The sequence below is a fragment of the Tigriopus californicus genome, chromosome 2, assembly GCF_007210705.1.
Source record: "Tigriopus californicus strain San Diego chromosome 2, Tcal_SD_v2.1, whole genome shotgun sequence".
NCBI classification, from domain to species: Eukaryota; Metazoa; Arthropoda; class Copepoda; order Harpacticoida; family Harpacticidae; genus Tigriopus; species Tigriopus californicus.
In genome coordinates, this window is record NC_081441.1 from 11,516,775 (window position 1) to 11,532,828 (window position 16,054).

Below are 16,054 nucleotides of genomic sequence, written 5' to 3' on the forward strand. Positions count from 1 at the left end.
CATTTTATGATATTTGGTCTACCAATTAACATGAGTTTTGGTTGACTGGTCTAACTCTTATATGTAGGGCTGATCAAGAATTACATTTAAATATTTGTCCAAGCCTGACTTAAAACATACTTACAGATCAATATCTACATATTCTCTACAAATATAAAGGAGAACCAAATTAATTAAACAATGAAGGAGCCCGAGAAAGAAGAGAATTGGACTTCATTGTTCGAACTAATCTTGATTCTCGAGGGCTTTACCGTGCCCTCAAAACGCACATTAAACTTCTACGGTCACTAGAAAAGACAGCCAGGGTTAGGGCAAGGCTCTTGGGAAACGAACAGAGTCATATAATTCTTCAGCTACTTAAGTTTTACATGCATCATCCATCTTAAAGCCATAATCTATTTTCATCACGACCACTTTGTCATATCTTATATGATATTTTCTTACATTGTCGTCGGCATGAACACGTGACGGCGAATGGTCGAAAATTGATTCTGATCATATTTCTATAAAGTAAAATTTGCCTTCCTGGGTCTGAAAGACATAGTCCGACAGAAATTGCTTTTTGTGCTCATACTCTTCGAATAGAGAGTCCTAGTGGACAGTAGTTGATCCAGGATACCCAATGAGACTGAATGACTTTGTCACACCATAGTCAAGTTTACTTTTTTGAAATTGCTTGATGCGTTACCATTGTTACCATTGGATTCTCCTTCACATCCTAAATCGTGGCGGCACAATTTGAATGAGGCAATTGAATTTTTGTTCAATGAAACTAATTGTGTATAGATCATTAAATAGATAAATAATATAGACTGTAACTGAAAGGTCTCACTCAATGAGACTTACTATCCGGTTGAACATTGTAAAGGCTAGGCTCCAGTTTTACAAGGAAAAAATATCCGTTTCAAAAAATTCAAAAGAAACAAATTAAGCGACTTACGCAACAGGCATTATCCAGATATGACGCGTCACGTGTCAACCATATGATGATTGAATGTAGGATTTGAAAATAAACGGCAATGAGTTTGAAATGGCTGCCATCTCTCATTTACATTTATGCTACTGCAATGGCCATGATCATCAGCATTTTCATCTTATTCGTTCCTTAGATTGACGCTATGGGCAACTAGGGTTCCTCAAAACTACCGTGTGATGGCATTTTAATCTGACTTGATTGGTATCTTTTGGAGTTTTGGCACGCATATTTTGTTTCACTTTGGCCCCTACAACGCTACCAGGGTAACTCTTTTTATTCGTCCCATGCTAATTTGCTATTATTACACTGATTAATGATCTCAAGAATGCTCCACAACTTTCAAACCACGGGAAGTCATGCAGAAGATAGACACGGACGTTCAAAGGCAAAATGCAATACATTTTCGTGACAGCAATCACTGCGAAAGGAACGTCAAGAAAAATCCCGGACATAATGACAAGTCTCTTCTACAGGCTAAAAAAGAGTTGTCTATGCATCTATTGCTCCTCAAGAGGGCCATTTTTTAAGCTCTTACTTGAAACTCTAGCTTTTGGACTTGAACCAGTGGGTTTTCATAATGTTCAACAACTATCTCCAAATTAAGAGCCTTAAAAAACCGAGCGTGAGAAGTGCCAGGCAAAAGATAAATGCAATCTCAACGGATGTTAAGACATTTGAGGACCCACTGTTGATTCATGGTGGAAAAAATGTCCGTATAGAGAGTCGGGGAAACTTACTGAGATTCCCTATGTGAGCCACAGTGTGTATGAGGCTATAGATGAAGATCAGTCGGCCGATCACCTTATGGAAGTAGATATGACGGTCCAGGGGGAGAAGCCAGTTCAAACCGAACTCGCGTAGTTTCGTGATCGAATGGCGAAGCATCAAAACCAGAATAAACATACTATTGAAGTTCAGACATTGGCCTGAAATGGAAAACAATGAAGATTAAGATCTGCAAGGGAGACGGGAAAAGGGAAATGAATTGTTTAGTGTGTCGAATCTTAAAGCGGCGCTTCCGATATGTCTCCAAGTAGTTTTGTGAGTGGACCACCATGATCCTCCAGATGCTGGCCGATCATTTTGATTCCATTTCAGCAGATGGTCATGGCCATGTTTGTGTTCAAACCGCTACTTTTTTACTTTTTGCGCAGTTTTCCTCAAATAAATGATGGACGGTCATTTTCAATTGTTGGTGACATTTCTTTTAGGTCAGTTTCAAGTCTGCGAGAATGATGGAGACAGATTTCCATTTTAAAAAGCCATTCAATTGATTTACAGGAGCACAGAATAAACCTAAAGCCAGGCAAACACCTTGCAGTCTTGAGCAAGTTGAAATTACTGTCAAGAACAAAATAACTTCTAGAGGTTCAATAAATCGAACGCGTCAATTGATTGAGTCTCATCTTAATATAAGCGAAATGTCGTTGAATCTTTTGCAATCTGATGACTTTGATTTACATCAATCATTCTAAACAAGAAGTTGGACTTTGGATCAATTAGCTAATCACATATCTCGTTCATGGCCGACAAAAAGCTATCTAGGTGTTTTGTGTCTGGCAGTCCTGTCGTAGGAAGAACATTGAAAAAGGGAATAAGACTGATAAATGTTTTTGTGGCTTTATATATCAGTTCTCATTGAACAGTCAATTGATGCTTGCTCCCTCTACCGTCAGCACTCACTGCTCAGACTAACAGAACCTTTCAGTTACCACTTATACGTTTAAAAACTGGTTTACCCGGTCGGCTTGCGGGACAAACTCGGGATGTTACTCTGTGTAAGGACGACGTCATCATTGGACAAAGACAATAAGGCGACAAAACTGACAACTTAGTCAAATACTTTCTCCCTCAATTGAGCTTAAGTCTCTTACACTGAGACTGCTTCTGTCCATTTTGAACATAATTGAACTTCGGTGACAAGAGTTTTGAACATTTAATAATTAGCACAATCAAAGGCAAAAAAAGGAGGTAACACCACGTTGGTAAGATCTTAGTTGAGTTTTAAGAGCCCACAACTTCTACTACCAATTCTTGAATGAGCTCAAAATTGACCAACGCTTTCTTTATCAAACAAAGCCCAACTCAATCGAAGCAGAAATTATTTGATGAATCTGGGTAGCAGTTGCCAATTATCCCCTTTTACCGTCCCTGTCCAGTCATGACGTCGTCCTTCGTTTATGATGATTAAACCCTCTTACTCTTTTTCGCACGGTTATGACCGGTTTCAAGGGACAAAATGTAACATTGCCGGTGCTTGGGACAATGCAAAAGAAGATGTTAGGTACTAGAAACAAAGGAATCCATTCAAAATCCAATCCCTAGACGCGCTTTTCTTCCGTTTCAAACAGAGTGACATTTTTATCTCGTCATTGTTTTCAGTCGGAGCAAAATTTTGCACACCGTTTTAGCGAATCCGAATGGCTCACGACATGTTTTGTTTTCTGCAATCCGAGTAAAGCTATCACCATGTTCATCTATCTTCAGGGTCCATGGAAACAAAAGCCAAGGATTGCTTTATTGTCCCCAAAAGAAGGGTATTTGTCACCACATTATCCATAAGATCTTCACTATCCAGTTTTATTTGTTATGTTGTCGTAGCTTGGTTTTCAAAGCAGTTACTTTTTCATTCTTTCCGAAACCTATTCAAATCATACTTATTGTTTGAGTAAACTACGTTAAGCACAATCTTTTATGTGAGCCTCTACTGGAGAAGAATTGGATGAGATCACCGTCTTAACAAGAAATGGAGGTCAAGCATCGTTAACTCTTTCGCTTCCTCATTTTGAATCAAACAATTTATGGGACAAAATGCTATGAGTTTTATCGTTGGCTCTCAAGCCATGAAACTTGTTGAGCTCATTATCATTACGACAACCAGGCGTCTTTGTTCACTCCTGGGAAGATCTGGATGATGTTCAACAGTCGATCCAGATCCAATCAACCTGGTCGATGGTACATCACATGAATGCCAAGTTTGCTGTTCAATAATACAAAATTTCAACTTGGGGGTTCTGGCTCCGAAGCAAGTAACTCCGATTTTGGATAATCTCTCGGTTTTGAATATGCGGCTGATTCAAGACAAGCCGTTGAGTAAATATGGATATGATGGAAAGAGACAGGGCCAGGCTCGCTGATTTTCCCAGTGTCTTTCGTCAAAAAAACGAAGACTTCATTATTTCGGTCTCTAAATAGGTTAATGTTGTACAATAAACAGTTGTAGGATATGATCCGAATTGCCAAATTGTGGCTATGCCGAACCCTGTATGCCTTGTTATTCTCTAACATGTTTCTTCGATCAAGACTTCCTTCCTGAGTTGGAAACATGTGGTTGTCTCATAATTGAGAGGAGGTGCACCAATTTGCGGTTTGCCATGGCGTAGCACAACAATATTATAAGCTAGAAATCTTAAAAAGAGAGATCAGCTTACACTTTGAATTACCAGTAATGCCTTTACAAGTGATGCTTTTGATTTTAATGACTTTTTTGAACTTTACTTTTAACTTTTTGTTACTGTATATTAATGTATTATTGGCGTAGGGATGAACTTTTACAACGGACATTTTATACATCAATCTATATTCCACCTTTCAAAATATCATGAAAATGTTTTTGCAAGTAGGCAAAAGAAAGGTTTACTTTGGCTCCGGGATTTGAACCCACAACAACTCAATCGCAAGTTTCGTTTCATTTGAATCGAAATGTAAATTTGAAGCCGTTCCCTAAGCCTACCTAAAAAATACAAGAGTCGTCCGCGAGATAAAAGCATGAGAGTTTGTGTTTCTCCTGACAGAGTCCTCTAAACAAGCGTATTGACAGTTTTCCCATTCTCCTTCCTTCGAATGGCGCGCGTGTTCAGTATCAATACTCAAGTACTGTGGGGTTTTGCTCGAATTTATGGTAAACTAAGAGGGATCGAATAGACCCGATGGTAATGAGGCACATTCAAAACTCCCGATAGCCAAGCCAACTGGCATTGTAGGAAAAAAATGAACAAATGAATGGTTCAGAGTGTGTACTTGAATGAGTATATGAGTATGTGCCCTCCTTTGTGGGACTGTCGCCTGAAGGAAGGATTGTGAACAAGATGGTAAATTCAATATGATTATCATTTCTCATGTACGAACGAGCAAACTTGAAAGCCATTCTGACCTTCATGCATCTAGTCCGAGTAGTCAAGGAGTAATGTTCATTCAATTCTTTAATTCTTACCTCCTGCTCGGGCAAACATGATCCACCAATTCCTAGTTCCATTCGAGTTCTTGAAGTGTCTGTAATCCCAGAGGCGTCCGATGAAGAGACCCAGGTTGATGGTCAAGAGGATGAGGGAGAACGAGAGAAATTGGAAGTTGTTCCTCAAGTAGGGAATACTCATTTGATGAGGCACTTGAGAGGTTAGAGCTCGCCACCGACTCCCGGGTTTCTTGGGTTTGGGTGGAACCAGCCATCGATCAATCGATATGGTTAGGTTATGGAGTAATCCATCGTGCTTGGTCAATTGGGCCTGAAAGGAATGGTGTGCGCATTAAAAAAACAAGCCCTCCCTCTGTCTCGTTTTCGATGGTTTGTTTGGCTTTATCGTGACGTGAAAAAAAACCAGCTTTTGATAGCAATGAACGATTCATGCATGGATGTGCTTTCAACTCTAAGATGTGGATCCTTTATTTGTTTGTTGGTTTTGGTATATGTTCATGTTATAAATAAAGCTTCATAAATGAGTATCCAAGTTCAGACTAGAATGTAGATATTGAAGCAAGATTAGATGCAAATGAAGTGTTTCAAAAGTCTTTGGTATTGAATGAAGGTCCTCTAAATTAAAGCTTTATACTTTACTTGACGCAATAATGAAATTGCTTTTAGTTATAGAAACAGAAAATAGTCCAGGCTCTCAGTCTATGAAAACCGGTTTTCATGGGTAGAATCTTTTCAGCTGTTAGTTCACGAGCATGTTTCCTAGTGAAGCTTCCTAAGTCACTAGAGAAGAGAAATTAAATTTAAGCGAACTAAACATCGGCTTCTAATTGTTTAGAGTCAAGATCATACCTTGAAAACCTCTTATGATAGTAGAAAACTGCCTATTCAATAGCTGTCACTCTCTTAGCATAAAGTTTATTCAGGTTTAGGTTTCAAAATGTTAACACCTAAAACTCATTTGCGTCTTCATACCTCTCGTTTGAAGAGAAGCTTGGGCAAGCCCTCACTCTTCTCTTCCAACTCATTAGCATGAAAAGGCAAACTCGACCGTATCGACTTTCTTGAAGCCTCATCTCTATAAACTTCATGCAAATTAAGTAAGTGTTATGGAATAAATAGCTATTCCAAAATTGTTTTCTTCAACAGGCAGTTTCAACAAAAATTATTCACTGATCGAGGTCAGAGAGTTTTTACATGTAGAGCATGGGACAATAGATTGGATAAAAGTAATTTTTCCGAATCTCTGATGCTGGTTGAAAATGTTTTAGTTCCACGTAGCTTTCCAATCCCATGCTAGCATTCTATCAATAAAATCTCAATAATAACAAAGACAAAAATTTGCTGATCCCCCACCACATTTTTTTCATGTTTATGAATACATTTACAAACCAAATAAAGCGTCATACCGGCTAAGAAACAATCGAGATGCTAACTAGTGTACATTTAGATGCATATTTAGATGAACCTTTGTAAGTTTTAAAAGTGATCTTGATCGATTTCTACGATCGATACCTGAACAGCCTTACTTTCAGGAATGCTCTTTATACTCTTTTTCGGATAAAATATTTTATCAAACATGACTTGACTTGTTGGGAACTCAATTCTAATGGAGCATTTACGCGAGATATATTTGGGCACATTATGTGACAAACAATTCGGTAAATGTTAGACATCTTAAAAGGAGGACTACATTTCATTTTATTTTCACTAGACTTTGTCTGAGCCCAAGGGCATTTTCAAGATCAATAATGTTGATTGACGTCGAAATTGTGACCAAGACATCGGAACATGGCCAAGACAACTAATTTGAAATAATTCATAAACAATATTGACAAAACAGTCGCTAAATCTTGAGGAAACCTACATATGCAATTTGAAAACAATGCATTTTCTCCATTTTTTCAGATGTCTAACATTTCCAGAATTGTTTGTCAAATGATGTTTCCAAATAAGTCTCGTTTATATGCGCTATAAGCATCGGTTAAAAAACGCAAAAAAATATTGAAAAACAATAACTGCTATAGCGCTCTGCTTCATACCTTGAGTGCTTCGAAGGTGATCCCGTTGGTGGGATGATAGGGTTGCTGGATTTGGCTACTCGCCGCGCTCATTTTCTTGGTCAGAGTGGTGGCGTCATAGTACAGAGCGCGAGTGAGATCATCCACTTCACCCTCGTCAAACTTCATCCCATTCTCGTCCATACAGGCTCGCATCACGTGTTGAAGCTCCTTCTCTTGGATCAATCCATCGCCTTCAATATGGGGAAAAAAACGCTTTAGTTTTATTATGTTAATCATTGCACATCAAACATGGCCAAACATAGTAAGTAAATTGCTTTGAATTGGACACAAAATATGCCATCGGGGTAGTAGTAGTCCTACTGCGGTTCCAGTTAGATACCATATGCTGGGAAATTACTCGTAAATATATTCCGAGCTCTGTCACAAACACCTTGCCGAAATTGTTCATGATTGTCTTTTTCTTTCTCGTCTTGAAAAATTGATGTTTCCTCGCGCATTTTGGACGAGCTCTGAAGGTCAGATTTTTGTGACCAGAGCGCGTGATGATGTGGAAAATTTTAAAATTGTTCCTGAGATCGAGCAATGCATCTCAGATCGCGAAAGTGAGACAATGGACCAAATTGCTTGCGTTCGGTTCAAGCGATGATGTGATGGAGGCTTGTAATGGTTTTAGGGCGGACCATTGATTGTATGAAAAATTACGGAGTCTAAAACCGAAAACGAGCATCTTGTCTGCTGCGAAGAAGGAATTCCGAATAGTGGGCCAAAGGCTCTTCGTTTTTTTCTTTGCATTTCTTAAATGTTTATCGGAACTTCGGAATTTGAATGAATATGGGCCTTTATGCATTTTTTTATTATCTCTCTTGGACACCAAAACTAACAATGACGATATTTGATTGACTGGAATCAGTTCAGGACCCTCATATATGAGAATGACGGTATCCAATATTTCAATAACCCTTCAAAATATGAACATACCTTAGACCGCAAAAGTAATACAATGGATTCCCATCAAAATAGCAATGAGAACGTACTATCACTTCCCAAAGATTTGAATCGAATTGCAAGACGTAATACATTACATCTCTTGGCTTCTCAGCAAGCTACCCCTGCTATAAAATTCCACAGTTTTTTCGCCTGTTTCGAATGAATGGCAAAAACCAACGGAGAAATCTAAGATTGACTGGAACAAGGAATTTGCTAAATTGACCCTCCCAGTTCACTAATTGGAATAACGAGCCCAACATCATCGAAGTTCAGCGTTTAAAGGGACCACCAAAGCAGAGAGGTAGCTTCAAAGATTTATTATCACGGCGACTCCATTACTCAAATCTTCAAGAAATAAAACGTCCCAAAACTAGTCACAAGAACGAACTCGAGACCAAGAAAAAACATAGACGCTCTTTTTTTGTTTACAAGGCACTTTAAGCTATTCTTACAGGGTACAATTACATAAATGTAGGGTCAACTATCGCCACATCTTTATTGTCTCCTTGTGTTTCAGGCCTTGAGCCCTAGGCTCAGCATCCATATTGTACATTCTAATACTGGTGCTGTAAATCCTTCTGTGGGGTTTTAATGATGATAGCTGCTCAAAAGGAAAAAAAAAGATGGGTGAAGATATTTGCAAGGGGGTTATTTTGAGTTTGATAAATCCAAAAATGTTGGAGGTGGTCTGACCCTTCAAAATTGACCTTTCGTTGAATGATCTTAGTGGACGACCAATATGCAATCTCTCGACCGGTCACCTTTACAAGAGAATTCACACTCGGCCCAAAATGCCATAAAGATCGTGAGAGAAATAAAAAAAAGACCATTCTCCTTCAAAAGAGTTCTTAGGAAACCCTTGAGGATATGACCAAATAAAAAAACCTCTTGATTGTTGGTTTAGACACAGAAGCCAACGTGATGATCTTACCGTCAATATCGTAGACTTTGAAGAGAAATTTGATTTTGTCATCCGGACTTTGTCCTGCAAATTGGTGCATTGCATCGAGGAATTCTTGAAGCGATATGCTTCCATTATCATCTTTGTCGAAGATATGAAACACCCGTTCAACGAAAAATGGCTGCAACGGAAACAGAATATATAAAATATAAACTCGACTGGGGTACTTTTCGTAACACGCACACAATTCCCCACAAGCAGACATTTCTTGGATTGATATATGTCCCATATTTGCTGCATTAGAAAATGCCCATTGAATATGTTGAGAGATGCTCAAAGGGTCAAAGCTTAGGTAACTAGAATCCTGAGGTACTAGTATTTAAGCCACAACTTCAAACATAAAATCAATCACCCGCAAAGAGTGTAAGCTAATGTGATATACAAGTAACCTTGTAAGTGAGCAAGCAAGTATCTATATATAGGGACCCTTATTTCCAACGTCAGACAGACAAAACAAAATGGGGAAGAGGCACGGTCGATTGCTAAATAAACTATTCGTAACGTGACATGATCGCAATTTAATTGACATCGGTAACTAATTCCGCATAAGATTCTGAGTCAAAAGCAACTCAAACGCATCATAGTCCAATAAAGAGGAATCGGCCCCATCGGCCCTTTATTTGGTAGAGGCTGACTCACAAAGCGCCCTTTGAAGTGCAAAGCATGAACCATATTTCGTGCAGCGTAGGAAGCCTAATCTAATGTGTTTACTTGTAACCAAGTAAGTGACAAACTCCTCCTTGCACTTGACTTGTCTTCGTAAATGTTGCAAACAAGTTGGTGTGGTCAAAGTGACTTGTTAGTGAGGTGATTTAATACCTTATCTTCGTTGTTGTGCACTTTGTGCTATTGATAGGCACTCATGTCATGTCAAAAGTAATCAATTGCTTCCAAACATAAAAACGAATGGGACTTACATTTTTGGAATTGACAATGCTCTTGAAGTCGATGAGTCGGATCTCGCCGCTCTCACCCACTGACTGACGAAAGACGTTTTCCAACCATTTCAGGTTTTCCTCGGTTAATTCACTACGGGGTCTGAAACAAATAAGGGTACAGTGTGTGATTCACCTTTCACTCTCAAAGTAAGTGTAGTATAATCTCAAGATAGCCTAATACAATTGTATCAGACCTGGCTACCAGCGATTCGATGAATATCAGAAATCAGATTCTCCAACACGCGGATTTTATTTCCCATTGTCATGCAATCCCGGGATCAGAAAATGCAAAAAGTGCCCGCACGTCAGCTAAAAGCCCTCAATTAGCTTTGGCCCCAAAAGCCAACTTGCAATATTTTCTACAGAAACCGGCAACGACAAGATCAAATCATGCAAGGTGGATCTGGTTTTGTTTTTCTTTTTCGTCCAACAATTGCATCTTATTTCTTAAAGAGAGGTCTGAAAATGCGCCGTAAATGGTCCGTAAACCACGTATTGATAAGGAATTTACGAGCATGTTAACGTGCTTTCTTAAAACAAGCTTGGAAAATGCACCCATAAAAGTTTTCGCTCTTTATGCTAGGGACGACCACCTGCACCTTGAAGTCTCGATTAATCGGTTTTCTAGGAGAAGAATGTGTTTCAATTCAAACGAAAAATGCACGAATGTCCCGTCTCCCACCAATTTTATTTAATTTAATATCATTCTTTTCTGTCAAATGGTTCGTTCTCTCTCAAATCTGGATGTGCGATATATACAAAAATAAAAAAGTAGCACTCGGTCTAATGCGATCGTTGTTAACTTGACCGGTATAAAATTGTTTTTTATGTTAATTGTATTTGTTTCTGGTCGAACTAACAGACCTCGTTTTTTTCCATCATTGTCACTAAATCGCAGAGCAGGAAAACTGAATATTTAAGTCGACAGAAACCTTGAGATCAACGTTAGCGTAATCACGTTAAAAGAAACGCTTAAGACATAGGGTCAGCAGTTGTCAATTAAGAAGCATACCTTCTTAAATGTGTTGACCAATTTTTCTCTCCCTTCAACGACATACGTGGTAGAATCTTGATATTGGCTCATTGAAAAATGCAGCCTAATTCTTCGCATCGACAATTGAGCACAAAGGTAGGAGGTTTTTTTTTTTCATTCCCGGATCACTTAACAAGGTAGCTTTGTTTTAATACGACTTTGATCTATTAATGGTAAAAAAATCAGATTACTCGGTTCCAGCACCGTCAAAAGTTGTCCAATTGATCCCTTTTGGATGTACAAGAACAACTATTTGAGATTGGTTCGATCATTATCTAAGGTCAATTTGCCCATGTTTTCCCGATGCAATAAAATTGCAATTGAATTATTAGTGCTGTCATTCCCAGAACCGCATTTTGGGAGTTCAATAATTAGAGTTGTGAAAAACTTGCAAAACTGTATCTGCACTTTTGACATATTTGCACGCCGCTGCTCTTTTTACCATTTCCAGATCCAATGTGTGTATTTTCTAAACCCAGGGGAATTGCGGGTGATTCAAAAGGAGCTTTTTTAAAATCTAATTTCATTTTTTGTAAATATACTCAATTTAATCTCCGGGTTGAAAATGTATTTAGGAGCAAAAACGCAATTGCATTTTATAGTTGAACTTTTTGTACAGTTCCACTTATAATGCCTGTTAAATATAACTGACCAAAGAATTTAGTTCAAACTCAAACTTGGCCAGGCCCATATTCAAAATAACCTGCCCTGCTTGATCTGCATTGTCATCAATGTAAATTGTCCAAGTCAAAACTAAATGCATATACATATCATCAGTATCAGTATCGATTACTATTACGTTGCCTTCACTTGAGAAAAGCAGATAACGCCGTAATAAGATCAGCTCGATAAAATGTACGGAAGACTTAAAAAACGATCTCAACATCATTATCAAGATCATTGCCTTGTAAAATGAAAAGAAGTCCCCGCTTCCCATTACTCAATGGTAGGCCAACTCTAGTACGCCGCATCTGAAATGAATTTGGCAGGCCTCTCCGTTCCATTGGAGGGTTGTGGCCAAATGCACATAATTTCTTGGAAGTCAATATCTTGACTTCTAAGTGGAAACAAGTGTTGGCTCGTCATCTCGTTCATCTTACCGAATGGCCTGTAGGCCTGCAATGAACTCCATGACCTGATCGGCAGTTACCAGTCCATCCGTTGATCGGTCCACTAGTTGGTACAATCGGTCTGGGACCTAGAAAGCGACAGAGAGACCAGAAGCTTTTAAAATGGGGTGATAGGCTGTTTCCTCTCTGAAAAGTATTTGGCCACGCTGATGAGTTCTTAGCGTGTCCTTTTTGGCTTGATTTGGAAAAGGAAGAGAGAGAGAGAGAGTGAGAAACGTGGAATACATTGGAAAATTGAAATCATCCCGTTTGCACGAAAGATAAGGCATGAAAATTTACGAACCTCATAATTGGCTTGAAGAAGTAGTCCTCATAAAATTAGAGCAATAAAAATAATCGCAAAATTGGGAAAAGGTGCCCTATTTGGTCGCAACACCTCGACGAGCTTAATTGGGATGCAAAACGCTAAGGCAGACTTCTGTCCCGCTCCTCATGCCATTTAGAAGTAGAGGGCTGTGCAAAAATTGCAAATATATTTAGTTTTGACATGATTCGTTCTTGTTACTGACGTTTTTAGTAACACTATATCTTGAACATACATTCCAGTCATTTTTTTCAAAAGAGAGGATACTGAGCATGGTCGGGAAATCTTTCTTAAGGTGACCACCCTAGGTTTGTCAAAAAATGAAACAAAAAGACGCAATTTGCAAGTCGATTGGAGGTTCATCAAAGCCACCCTTGGGTAGTCCTCAAATATATGAAAGGTATATGGCCAATTGCTCAAAATTGGAGTGAGTTGGGAACTCCAGTAAAAAGTGACTAAAGTCTTGCCGGTTGTCTCCATTTTTTTTGAGTAATGCAACAAACATTTATCGGGAACCATCCTTGAAATGAACATTAAAATGAAGTCATTAAGATTTTGGCTGACTTGTGGGCCTCCTAGTGGGTTTCCGATCAAAGAAAGAGTGACTTTAAGTTTCAGAAGAATGGAATTCAAACAATAATTGTCATTTTCCTCTGGGTTTCATGTACTTAACAAGGCTTGTTTTTTTAATAACCCTTTTCTCCTTTGTTTAATGTGAAGTATGTTCGCTTAATATTGTAGCCATTCGTAAAATGTGGGTATGAATTGACTTGGCGTAATTGGTTTTTGCAAGAATATTATGCGTGCTAAATAACCATTAAGGGCATCCACATTAACATGAAGTGTCGCTACTAAATTACCAATTGAATTTGGTTGCTTAATTGAATCACCAAATATTCAATATTTGGCCTGAACACAATCGCTATGGTTTTGCAACGAATGAGACAAATCAATTGTAGGAATGCAATATATTTTTAATTCGTTTTTCGTACACTGCAATGAAGAACTCTTTCAATGGCCTACATGGTTCAAATCTGTGCAAAAAGTCAATCACCAACATATTGTGCAATGTCGACACCAAAACCACTTGCACACCAGGAATGTTTGCAAAGTAGGTCCAGACGTCACATATAACAAAGCATGATTCAAGTTAAGTGACCAAAGTGTTCCATAACAGTCCTTCAGTTTTACCAATCATTCCATTTTCTCTCTTACAAAACAATTGTGCGGAAAAATCTAAGCCGGAAAACGAACATCTGTGTTACGGGGTATGTTTTGAAATACCAAATCAGATACAGTACAACCCACTTACTTGGTCTGCTTAGTAATAATCGTTCAGACCCACTTAAAAGGGCTCATGCTGAGCCACTTCTATTAATTGCTGACAGACAGCGGAGGTCCATTTATTCCCCAAACCAATTGAGCAAACTTGGTGAATTTATGTTCTGATCTTGTCAAAAAGACATCCCTTCAGTAATTCTGTAAGGATGGAAAAAAGTGGTCAGAATCAAGCGTAAGTAGCTCAAAAGCCATAAACTAATGGCCCGGCCAGTGGCCACTCCTTCCACACCATTTAGAGTTAGCTAGTTGAAGATCATTGGAATCCAGGTCAAATAGCAATCGAAATTGAATGCCCGAAGAAAGCGTCTAAGCGTGACAGAGCATCTTGGCACTTAGAATTAATCAAATTTGCCACCACCACCAGAGCCAACCTGCCAGGTACCCATGCACGAGGGTCAAGATGAAGCTTTAGGGATTAATTAGATCGTAGAGGGCAAGAACATTCTCATTTCAATAGGCGAGTAGCTCGATGGCCGCCGCGCATTCAAGGCGAAACCTTTTGTCAAATCAAAGCTCATGAAGCAAGAAGCCTTTGTTCTTTGATCACATCGAAACCCAATCGTGGGTCTCGCATGATGATTCTTTAGCAAAGTACTGACTAGGCCTCCTCTGGATGACGATTATCGACTTCCAGGCCTGAAGGCAGGGCCTTTTTCCTTTACGAGCTACACTGAGAACCGTTTAAATCCATTCAGTTGATTCATCTGGTGATCAAAAGAACAAACAAAGCGGTGGAGAAAAAGGGCGCGAAATTCAAAAAAAGGAGCTGCTCTATAAAGTTGAGCAAACAGCTAAAGTTGAGTTACTGTCAGTGGGCCTAAACATTCAACTAATTTTCAGCTATAACATTTCAATTTTCATTTAAGTTTGAATTCCGATGAAGATCGAAAGGTATCTCAACTACGCACGTATAAATACTACAATGGATTTAAGGCCAACAATCCACATTGAACTGAACGTGATTCAAAGCGAGGCTCAACGAGTGTAGCTGGTACGGAAGAAAGTCGATTGTGTGCTTAATGAATGGCGTCTCGTCCTCAATCGTTGTACATGTGGAAAACGATCTTTTCAAAATTGGCACTTGGCATCCCAATAGAGGCCGATTGGAAAATCTGCGACCATAAAACCTCCTCCCCTGACATCATAAACATGGGAAAAATTATGAAGCCAGGCTAAACGCCTTTGATATATGAGAGAGAAGGAGCCCAACTCACAAAAGATCTCTCAAGGTTTATTGGCACACAAAAATGGTGGCGAATGAAAGGGAATCAAGATTTGCACGGATGATAGTGCAAACTGTCCGCATGTGTGCATGCGTGCGAGTGTGAGTGAGTAAGAGTATGTTAGGTGATATTTGCACCTAACCCGATGATGCACTGAACATACTATGACAAGTAATGAAAAAAAACACCACATTTACCCCATGTCCTTTGGTTGCTCGATGAAAAGTGTTTGGCCCGATTTCAATATCAGAACAAAGTATCACAGCCACAATTTCAAGAAAATCACGGAATTCCTCCTCATCGCCACGCCTAGAACAGAATCATAATAATAATCGTTAAACCGAGGATGAAAAAGGAGGCAGGCACAGCATGCCACTAGAAAAAAAGTATTTGTTGCAGAAGACATGACCTTGGTCGAGAAAACAGTTCCGGCGAATTCGGCCATTTTCATCAAAATATATCTGCTGATGTCATTATGAAATAGAATATACTTAATTGTAAGTATTGATATCAAATCACGTTTCGATCACTATGCATTTATAACATAATCCCCAATCCATGCGGTTTGCAGTCGCCCAATTACATTGCTTACACGCTTTAAGATGGTCACAAAACCCGTTCTATTTAAAAGTCGTATTAGGGTCGATAAAAGGCACAGCTTTTCCTGGGAAGCAACACTCGCTGAATCGATAAAATTGTCTTTTACCATCAGGTGTCCAAAGCAATATTCGCATCTTCGCCCTCACATGTTGAATTCCAAGAGCACGATTCAATGAATATCGAGTACTTTTCCGGCCAAATTGCTAATCAGTAATCACTGATTGGATTTTCAAGAACCTACGCCCAAAGCGAGATTGTCACTGAATTACTTTCCTGTTGGCCCTTCAGCTTTTGAATGTCTCAAGTTCGTCGGTATTAAGTTGTATTGGCAGGTTGGAGTGGGGA

The 16,054-nt window shown here is 39.0% G+C and overlaps 1 protein-coding gene across 2 annotated transcripts in view; it reads right to left on the reverse strand.

Moving 5' to 3' along the window:
- LOC131877080 (NADPH oxidase 5-like) overlaps positions 1 to 16,054 on the reverse strand; it is a 50,540-nt gene that overhangs the window by 10,350 nt on the left and 24,136 nt on the right. For both annotated transcript variants that reach the window (XM_059222640.1, XM_059222641.1), the window contains 7 exons: positions 15,307 to 15,418; positions 12,212 to 12,309; positions 10,058 to 10,178; positions 9,111 to 9,261; positions 7,211 to 7,422; positions 5,190 to 5,481; positions 1,714 to 1,902 (listed from right to left, as the gene is read on the reverse strand). In XM_059222640.1, coding sequence (XP_059078623.1) covers positions 1,714 to 1,902; positions 5,190 to 5,481; positions 7,211 to 7,422; positions 9,111 to 9,261; positions 10,058 to 10,178; positions 12,212 to 12,309; positions 15,307 to 15,418 — 1,175 coding nt within the window. The remainder of the gene's footprint in view (positions 1 to 1,713; positions 1,903 to 5,189; positions 5,482 to 7,210; positions 7,423 to 9,110; positions 9,262 to 10,057; positions 10,179 to 12,211; positions 12,310 to 15,306; positions 15,419 to 16,054) is intronic.